This window comes from Manis javanica, chromosome X (assembly GCF_040802235.1).
Source record: "Manis javanica isolate MJ-LG chromosome X, MJ_LKY, whole genome shotgun sequence".
NCBI classification, from domain to species: Eukaryota; Metazoa; Chordata; class Mammalia; order Pholidota; family Manidae; genus Manis; species Manis javanica.
In genome coordinates this window covers 93,079,901-93,090,633 of record NC_133174.1, presented here as the reverse complement: position 1 = coordinate 93,090,633, position 10,733 = coordinate 93,079,901, and the positions used below count along the sequence as shown (strand labels likewise).

General features: G+C 40.5%; 1 protein-coding gene across 2 annotated transcripts; it reads right to left on the bottom strand.

Moving 5' to 3' along the window:
* Nucleotides 1–487: 487 nt before the first annotated feature.
* RAB9B (RAB9B, member RAS oncogene family) lies at nt 488–10,306 on the bottom strand. 2 transcript variants are annotated; one of them, XM_017676145.3, is made up of 4 exons: nt 10,090–10,306; nt 5,666–5,686; nt 5,121–5,218; nt 488–3,983 (listed from the first exon to the last, which is right to left on the bottom strand). In XM_017676145.3, exon 4 carries the CDS (start codon nt 3,939–3,941, stop codon nt 3,336–3,338), a length of 606 nt encoding a protein of 201 aa, XP_017531634.1. In that variant the 5' UTR covers nt 3,942–3,983; nt 5,121–5,218; nt 5,666–5,686; nt 10,090–10,306; the 3' UTR covers nt 488–3,335. The 2 variants fall into 2 exon arrangements, with proteins under 2 accessions (XP_017531634.1, XP_017531633.1); XM_017676144.3 differs by lacking the exon at nt 5,666–5,686.
* Nucleotides 10,307–10,733: the final 427 nt, after the last annotated feature.

Genomic DNA, 10,733 nt, shown 5'->3' with positions numbered 1-10,733 from the left:
AATGCAAGTATCTTTCAAGTGTAATATGTGAGAAGCAAGAGAATAGAATATTTAACAAAACTATTTTTTATTTTCTGCTTTGTTATTTTCATGTTCTCCTAAGATAGAGACAGTATGCCGGTCAAGAAAATAAAGGGAATATGTGTATTCTGTTTATATTTTGTGATGGCTTAACATTTGTTTTAAATTATAATGAAGAAATAGAGTGGAGAGTCAAGATTTAATTTGTAGTCCCAATACTCTTCATGCATTAAAAAGTGGCATAAAGTAAAAGGAACCTACCCACCTTAATCTTATGTTTCCCAGTCAGTAGAACAACATCTGTGTCACCACTAGGTAGTGGCTTCCTGAAATGCCATATGAAAAATGATCCAGAGGCCACATGCAGGGCAGACTGAAAGAGTGACTTGATTGATAAGTACTGTTTGTCATGCCCACCAGTTGCTCAAAAGAGAAAGAGAGAGAAGCACAACATTGTACACTGGTTATTCAAAGTGCACTTTTTATTTACTTTAACACAGATGAATTTTTACAGTTGAGATAAAATATAGGATACACAATTTTGAGTTTTTAGCAGCACCTGCAACGAGAGGATTGTGGAATACCTCACGGTAAATTAGACATGGCTGAGGCAGGCACAAATTAACCTGAAATTCATCAAACCATTGAAGACACACAGACTCTGAGGCCCCCTGAATGTTAGTCCAATACATGAAAATAAACCAAATAAATACTCTGTATGATGGTTTAATGGATCATTGGAAACCAGTATAGTTCCAATTAGAAGTATCCCACTCAAAAAAATCTAGTGTTCATTAAAAAAATAATGAACCTAATGAAAATATTGCACTAAAAATTCTAGGGTACACAATTTCTAAGCCCATATTCTTGGTTCTAAGCACAGTTCTTGGTACTCACACATTTCAGCCTTTGGTGTTTTTTAATCTTACTCAAACTAATGTCAGCACCCCGCTGAGTGTTACTCACCAAAGTGCCACTGTTTTTGTCACTTAATGTGAAGTGGTTTCATTAAGATATTGTGTAGTGATTTTGCAAAAAAAAAAATTGGTATGGCTAAGAGGAAAGGGGCTTCAGTTGACCTGCCAATAAAATTAATATTTGTTTTGGATGGACAGGAGGCCTATGAACGTGATACACACATAATTTTTTTACTTAAATGACCACATGCCATTCTGATGTACTTCTGTGAGTAGACAGAGGTATTTATGAAGGCCCGAGATCTACAAATAGAAACTATTATATGCAGAGTGCAAGTAGAAAGAGAAAGCCCCAGATCTCATGCACTTAAAAACAATTAGCATTTAACAGCCTCGACATACGGATTTTTACCTTAACATGATTATAGCAAAATTATCATAGAACTTGGAAACCATGTGGCTGGCTATAAGCATAGGCAAAATAGGGACCAATGCCTAAGAGCTATGGGGTTCCCGTTCTGGCTTTGACTTCTGACATCAAAGTTAGTTGGACAATGGGGTCAGAACTATATTTAAATTGGAAATACTGAGTATGACTGCATTAAAATATCACCTTCCACTTGTCTATGTGGCCAAAAAGTCCCAGACCTCTTAAAGCACATAAGGTCTCACATGTAAGACTGATTCCATATGTGGCTACAATGGCGAGTTCTAGGATATATTCCTGTGAAAGCACCCACTTCCTCCCTGGCCTAGGTCTCTTTGGGTTCGTTTCTAACTGTCCCTCATGACCTTGGGTCACTATTTTGATCTTAGATGTTTTAAAAGTATGTATTAAAAGCAATGCAGAACAAACATCAACCAACAGAAACTAGACTGCATATTCATAATATAATACATAGCTGGCAGTCACAGTAATCAAAATTTGACAAACCATTTTTAATATTTTAATACAATATCTTTAGGGTGCTTTTATCAGGACACATAATGACTCCTCAGAGCTCAAGAATTTTTCCTACCATGGCACAAAAGCAAAAGAAAGAGCCATATAATTGCTATTATATGCTGATAACAGAATAGTTTAAGAATTTTTAAAAAGTCCCTCTCCATAGTCTCAGCTGTTGCCTTAAGATACATCTCTTAACTCTAGCAGAGCACTGAAATACAGTTCGTAGCTTACAAATTCATAGAACTTAGAGTTGGAAGGGAGCTTCAACCAAATATCTAGGCAGTACAGAAATTCTTTTTATGGCATTTTAGCAGATGGTCATCCAGCATCTTCTTGAATACTTTCACTAAAGGGGAGTTCACTATTAAGGCAGTCTATTCCACTGTTTGACAGCTCTAATTATGAGAAATCCATTCTAACACTGGGTTAGAGTCTGCTCTCTTGTTATCTTCAATATCCTAGTTTTCCCAGCTGAACATACAGTTACAATATACAAGAAATCAGTTCCTTCTCCTACAGTAAATATGGGAGTAAAGGAACCTTGTGAGAAAAGCCTGTTATCCCCTAATGTTTTCAGAAGCCTTCTCTGAGAGCACAGCATGGTGGATCAAAGGACCATCCAAGTTGGGAGCAGAGAGCGCTGCATCCAAAGCCATATACTAAGCAGCATTTCTGAATTGGTAAGAGGTTGTCAGACAAGCAACATCCCTATGCAGCAAAAGTAGACTTCTGAAGTAAAAGCAGACCACTCACTTATTTGCAAGGATGGTTGGCATATACTTAAGCATAATCAATTCACAAGGTACTTCAAACACAAGGAGAAAAAAATCAATTCCCAGTGTCATCAGTGCATCTCTTATTGAGATGGTATTTTCTGAAAAGCTCAGATAGGAACAAACCACATATAAGGACTTAAACAAGGCAGGGTACATCATTATATTTTTCATTCCTAATTATCACAACCTCTTCCTAATTCAAGCTTAGGACATCTTTTTTGCATTATTATTCTTCATTGTAATATAGTTCAGAGTCTTATATTTTTTCCTTTGGCAGAAGTGTTGGAAACTGCTTGGCAAGAGTTGATGCTGACATTTCTTACTTGATTAATGGAATGCTTTAAGGGATAGCTTTAGCTCTTTATCTCCTTCATGCGGCTGGGTTCTAAGTTTAAACTGTGATTTGAAAAATATCTAAATCTCTCAGGACTAAAGCTTTCTGAAATGTCCTGATACACACAAGAAGGAAATAGCAAGAAATCACGCAAAATACACTTGGCTTGATAAAGCTTTTTTTAAAATTGCTCTACAACTTCAATTTGAAGGGCTCTGTTTAACAAGCACAACCTTAACTCTCATCCTTTTTGTGCGTGTGTGCACTCTTAGAGGGGCACAGTTATTCTTACACTATGACTGGCCAATTTGGGGCACACTTTAAAAAGGCTTCCTACTTTAACAGCATGAAGATCCTGCTTTGGAGCCACTGTTCAAGTCAATAGTGTGACCTAACATGCAATGCTCCAGCTGTTCCTCTACAGCCAACACCTGTCTGACAGCTTCTTCAAAGGCCACTGTCACATTTGTATCATCTTTGGCACTTGTTTCTAGGTAAGGGTAGTCCCCATTCTCCATGCACCAGGCTTGTGCCTCCTCAGTAGTCACTTGCCTATCCTCTTTGTCTACCTTGTTACCCAGAACTACAAATGGGAAGTGCTCAGGGTCTTTCACATCTGCATAGTAGATGAATTCTTTCTGCCAGTTGCCAAGGTTCTCGAAGCTCTGCCGATCATCCACGCTGAAGGTCAAGAGGCAGCAGTCTGCTCCCCTGTAGAAGGGTGTCCTAAGGCTCTTGAAGCGTTCCTGCCCTGCAGTGTCCCAGATCTGGAGAGTTACAAAACGTCCATCTACCTCCAGATCCCGATTTAAGAACTCTACCCCTATGGTGTGAAAAGCCTGGGAGTCAAATTTATTGGTTACATAACGGTTCATAAGCGAACTTTTCCCAACTCCACCATCACCCAAGAGAATGACTTTTAAGAGCAAGGATTTCCCACTCATTGTTGCAGCACCAGATAGAGAGGAGTTTATAACCAAGAAAACCTGAAAATAAAAGAAAAAGTAGGAGGGAAAACAGTTAAATCTGAAAATGAAATCAACTTCATAGTAAATTTCTCTGAATTTCGAGGTCCTCTATTTAACTTCTCTTGATTCATGCTCATTAACTGATATAGAACAGCAGAAGGAATAAAACTCTTTTTGCACAAGGGGGAAAAAAGGTATTGTTTTCCTGAGGGTGCTTGCCTGTGCCAGGAAAATGGCTGAATGCCATGGGTAAACGGAGTAGCAGATGGTGCTATAATCTGATTCAGTTTTGACCCTACTGTAGGCAAGAGAGCCTAGAAGAGGAATGCCATTCAAATGTGTAACCATATTAGCTACCTATCTGGACAGTTCCAAACAAGATGTAAATATTATGAGATTGATTTGGGGTTTGAAGTCAGTTCACGATGGACCCAAGAATTACTGAGGAGAGAAAGCTGCATCAGCTGGAACCTTGATTCTGTCAGTAGAGGTTTAGGCTAGAATTCGACTGGACTCCAGAACTTGGAAGAGAGAAAAAGGCCACATTTCTGTGGCCACTTGCCCTATTATATTTGCACTGATAGAGATACCCTCACAAGCAAAGGATCTTCCATATTTTCTTCATGGAATAATGGCACTTAATTGACTGTTGATAGTACCATTATAACAGCTATCATTCAGGAAGAAAATCTTGAATAGCTTATTAATTTTAGGATTTAGGTTCTAATTCCATAATGCACCAGTGAAAACATACCGTAATGCGAAAATGCTAATAATTATCCAGTGTCCTTCTCTTTACCTTCACAACATTATATATGGACTATCTAGAATGCATCTCAAAACAAAAAGATCAAATGTTTAATGAACAACTGCTAGATTCTGTTACGTACTTTCACACTAGGTCCATTATGGGAACACAACAATGACGTGTTAATTGGGTGTTATTATGCAAGAGACTCAAAGAGATGAAAACTAATTACTAATCAAAAGAGCACATGCAAAAGAGCTTCTGAAGGCATACACGTTTGAAATGTAATTAAGAAAAGCCTCACTAGTCCTTAAAATTATGCTGGTGTGCATGTGTACTAACTATATATTTTTCTAAATATTCATTTTTTAAAAGATCAAGTGACAAAATGTAAAATATATACCTACCAGGTTGAGTGTAGAATATAAACCTATCCAGTTGGGTCTTTGTCAGTTTTAGTCTTTTAATTTTTCTTGCTGTTGCTTTAGTCTTTCTTCTGAGGGTTCTAAAAAACAGTTTGGGAAACATTATTTTAAAAAATCTATAATAAAATAAAGTTAAGGCTATAGATATAATGAATACTCAAGCCAGGAAAAAATTAACAGACCAACCTTAACTTACTTACAGAGGATGCTTTTCATAAATATATCTAAGAGTTCAAAATGCTACAAATGCATAACATGGACAAAATAATTTTATTGCAAGAACTGTAGCCTATCCTTACTTGAACATGTTTTATATAATTTTTAAAGTTTTATATTGTCTTTCCATTGAACTCTCCATTCAAAGTAAAAGCAAATCAAAGAAAGTGCATTTTATTCACAGTGGATGATATTCAGGAAAGGGAAAGCACAGAGGAGTCTAAGATATGTTGAAATGCTAAGTCAGACACGAAACTTCCCTTTATACCACCAATGTTCCCATCTCCAAGAAATCTTGGTATTTTACTCACCAATCTGCCTCCAGGTTGCCTCTGTAATTGATTCCACAAAATCAAAGAAGAAAAAGTTATGGTTGGGGATTTCGTGTTTACAATGTATTATCTTGGCTAATTATTTTACTCTTGGCTAATAACTTTGATTATCTGTCTTGAATACAGATTTTAGTATTTAGCTGGATTTATTAAATTCAAACACAACTTCACTTAACATTACACTTAGTATGTCAAGAATCTTATATAAGTAGCATCAAGAGTACTGGTCAATCTTTAGCATCTTACTATGCTGATAATGACTACAATGGGCAGGGGGTGAGGACTTGATAATATGGGTGAATGTTGAAACCACAATGTTGTTCATGTGAAACCTTCATAAGATTGGATATCAATGATACTTCAATTAAAAAAAAGAAAAAAAGTCCTAGATTTGCTGAGTGTGCTTTCTTACTGAGGAATAAAGAAGCTTTTAAGAATTCTCTACTGCTTAATAACCCCATGTTATTTTTTTCAAATATAGAAAAGGCATATAAGGTATTCATTAGAGATCTAAATCAGTAATTATGAATTTAAAAATGTCTTCTAAATTGATAGGCTTTATCCTCTTTCTTGGTCCATATCTATTCTAAAAAATTCTCAAGTTTCCTAAAATTCCTGGGTTTTGTCGCCCCCCCCCCTTTTTATCCTGCTTTCAAGTTGCTGTCCTTGGAACAAGCTCATGTAACAAACATTTCTTTAAATGGAGATGAAACAAGTGTTAGCACACTTCTTTATTTTTTATACTGGTCTGCAGGATAATTTTACAGAGCAGAACTCTTGGACTCTCACTTAAAAAAGTAACAGGAAGGAAGTACAAATTTGGGCACAATACTGATAGTATTAAGGTCCCATGCCGAATGAGATTCCTTGAATTCCTAGTAAACAGGTGTTCACATCATTAAACAACTCACTAACTCTACTTTCTCAGCTGTGGGTAAAGTCAAATGATGGCTCAAGGACTGAGTATATATGGGAACCAAATGCTCAGCTCCAGGAACCCTGATGAGTATTAATCACTGTCAAAGATAAAGCTGCAGTTGGTTGTCCATTCCCTATGTGGTCACATGTGCACAGAACTTCTGAGTACATAGGCTCCATCCCAGGGAAAAGGAAGGAAAAGTGATGTGCTTTAGTGGCAAGTGCACTGGGCTGGCAGCAGTCAGGAGACAAGTCTGCATTGCTACTACATCATTCATTTATTTTATGGACATGGGCAAGTTATGTAAACTTTCTGTGTTTCAATATCTTCCTATATAAAAACAGAGCTGAGTATACCTCCCTATATAACTTACAGGATTTGGGGGAAAATGAGAAACTTAGGAAGTTTGCAAAGATTGGAAAGCATTTATTGACATTTTTAGTTTGAGATTTTTGTTTCTCTTGCTCCCTGACCTCCTTTCATTTACTTGTGGGGGCTTTGCAACTCGGCATTAACCCTTCTCAGAAAGGGCCTTACAGTGGGAGGATAACAATTCTTCCTTTTCTCTTTCTTCCATACCTGAGAATGCCTTGTTCCTCAACAATTTTGAGCATTTGCATACACCACAGAATCTCCTCGGCACTGGAGGGACCTTAAGGGTCTTGGTTCAATCTAGCTACCAATGCTTGGGAAAACATTTGAGTACCTACTGTGTGCTGTGTCCTTACTAAGGTGACTCTCCACCCTTTTCTATTATCTCCACCTCCCACTTTTTTGCTGGAGGTAGAAATGAATATAGTTTACACTTGTCTTCTTGCCTTCAGTCACCAAATCCTGCTCATTTTTCCTTAGCATATCCTTTTCCAGTGCTCTGTTACCATTCTCATTTGGGCCCACATCTCCTTGCATCTAGTCTATTGTGAAAGCTTCCTGGTTCTTCTCTCCCCACCTTTCTGGTTTCTCCCTACCTAATCTACTTTGCACAGCTTCATCACTGAGCACCCACTGGGTATAGACACTGTTGGAAATGTACACATTTTTAATACAAGGTCTTACCCTCAAGTTTACAGATTAACATATAAGCTTCAGATCTCATGGTTTACAGTTGAAATGGTATCATTACACTGCTTTATTTTGTTAACAAAATCTTTTTTTCCTCAAGTACATCTTCGCTACAGAATTAAGTTTTAAATTCCTGGATAATAAGGCCCTTGTTTGTATATGTCTTTGAAGTCCCTGCTCACAGCACCAGGGTCCTGCATATGGATAATCAACAAATGTTTGCTTATGAATTAACTGTTCAGGTAGGTGTCTGAACTAATGCCTCTGAATTAATGCCAAAGAAAAGAGATGCACAGTTATGTAAGGTGTCCAAATATTATTATGTATAAGGTGACCAAAAGAGCAGAAGTTATGTACTTTCATGGATCACTTTCTAGATGAGACTTAATGGGAATTTCACCTGTTGATAGTGTGGAAATGCTCCAGTGTCCCTCCCTCTTCCCTCACATTTAAAAAATAAATATATAAATCTCTCCATTCCCATCAAAAACAAGAGCAGAATAATTATCTCCATATCATGTTTTCAGTGGGTGCTGGCATCCCCACCATCACCATCTGACAGTGACACCATCATTCAGTACATACTCAAATTAAAAAGAACTAGCAGAGTATATAAGCAAATCAGGTAATTATTTTCCCTCTCCCAGGAATATGCCCAATTTAAGTCAAACCTTAAAAGCAGATAGCATTAACTAGGCAAAGGAATTCTTTGATAATCCTAAGTACATTTAATAGGCCAGTCAAATCCCTTAGGCATCCGTTAAAGGTCCCATATCAGGTTAGGATCTGGACTAAAATGTTTATTCTGATTTTGGTCTTATTTAGAGAAAGATCTGGTTTTAGCCAATCTCAAATATCCTAGACATGACATTCACCTTTCCTACCTCCAAACAGATTAACAAGCATTAACCCAAGGATAGTTCATTCACTTCTTTCCCCCATTTGGGGTCTAAGTCTCAACAGTAAGGTGAATTAGGAATTCAAGTAACTTTTACTCCCTAGCTTTGTTTTTCAACACACTTGAAATCTTCTGAATCTGCTGTGCCTGCACCCACACAGTCTTATTAAATTATTGTATTTAGTTGGGGGTGTTTGGAGGTAGGGCTGGAGGTGAGGGAGGAGGATGTACAATGATGAGAAAAAGGTTGAACCTTTGAAAATAGTACATACTAGTGTGAAGGAGAGAAGAGAGCTAGAAAAGCGAACTGGCAACGTCAGTTCGGTTGCCATGGGTGGAATCACGCTCAAATCCATAGTTCAGATTGTTCAGGAGCAAGTCTTGAGGGGCATGTGTACTGGGGGTTGGGATGAGGCAAGAGCAGCAGGGGAGGGTTAGGCAGTTGTTGAGAATGGCCCTGGCGGCCATCTGCGCAGGGGAGGACCCATGGCTGAAGCTACAGGGAAAGCCCATCCAGTGGTGACAACACTGAGGCTCTTCAGCTCACCATAGATTCCTGGCATAGTATTTGGCAATACTGCACTGGAGAACTGGGTGGGGATTTCCTTAATCTATGTGAAAATCAATACAAGTAAGAAACGATTGGATCTTTGAGACCCTCTGTCTTAAATGGTATAGGTTGTTTCCACTACGACCTGATGCTTTTGTGTGGGGGAGGGGGGCTGTGGGGGTGGGTTTCTGGTTCCATAGCGGGAAGCCCTCTGACGCACTGGATTCATTTTGTAGAGCTAAGAAGCAATCCGCTTGTTACAAGTTATCAGCGCCAAATGCCACAGCTGTCATGCCACTGAAATGTTATTCCCACATTTATATCCATATTTACATCCTGTATGCAACTAGAAGGGTGCAATGTGGAATTTCACCTTTAACCATTCAATCCTCACAATGACAGCGTTGTGGCTCTGGTCCTGAAGACACACTAGATGGCAATTTGGCACTGTTTTCAGGCCACTTCTTCCCACATAGACTGCCTGAAGGCATATAAGTAGATAAGGTTTGGGTGACTTTAAGTGAGCAGGGTACAGGGAAAAGAAGCTTCCTTAGGAGACCGGGAATGCTGTCATCTCTTTGATACAGGAGCGCTGTTAGCGTTGGGGATTCTAAAACTGAGATGTCACTCATAGTTCAACACCTTGGCCCCAGGTCTTCTCACCTCACCCCCAGGTTTTAGAAAGAGCGGCTGTGGCGCATGCGCACTGAGCCACACCCGCTCCCCACAGAGCCCGGCATCTAACTGCCGGGCTTTGGCAGGGGCTCTGGATTACTCAGCAACGCTCCCACTCCACCTTCACCTACTCCCCAGCTCTAACCCCTGTGGCTCCTAGGCCTCATTACCAAAGGGCAAGCTCTCCCGGAGGTCACCCAGCCCTCCCTTTCTCTCTCTGCCCGCAGGTCCCCCACCTCCCGGCCTCCCGCGTCGGCCGGGCGTTAGCCCTTCTCCCTGCCCACGCGCCGGCACCTTACCCACTACAATGGGAGAGACCGGAGAGGGCCGCGGGTGCCTGGCAGGTCAGCTCTGCGTGCTGCCAGTCCGGCTCCTCGGCTACACCGTCACCGCTCCTGCTGCCTCCTCAACCTCAGTGGGGCAGCAAGTGCAGCCTGGACCTCGGTGGCCTGACAGCTGCCGCTCGCGCCCGCCACTGCCGCCGCGCAGCGTCTCGCGCCCGCGCCCGCCAGGGGAGGGGGCGGGGCCCGCGCCGCCTCCTCGGGCCCCTTTCTTGATGCTGGAGACCCAGTGAGCCGCCTCCGACCCTCGTGCGCTCAGAGCGCTACCTGGCTCGCTCACCCTTCTTTCGTGCTCAGTGTCCAACCCTGGCCTCGCTTGTCCTCCTTCCCTTATCTCACCCATTAATAGGCACAGCGGCCACGGACTGTCAAATATTGCCCTCCCACTGAGCTCTTCTGCAACCTGGGGCACCGGCCCCATTTCTACCTGCCTCATTTACCTTACCTCCAAACCTTCTATTTCTGCTAAGAGGATGGCACAAATATCCTCCTGTTTCAAATCAGTCAGGGAAATAAGTAATCACAACACATTACTTGACCCTCTAGCTGGCTACTGCTCGGAAAATACTCATGGGAATCCAAAAGAAAAGCTTCACAGCTGT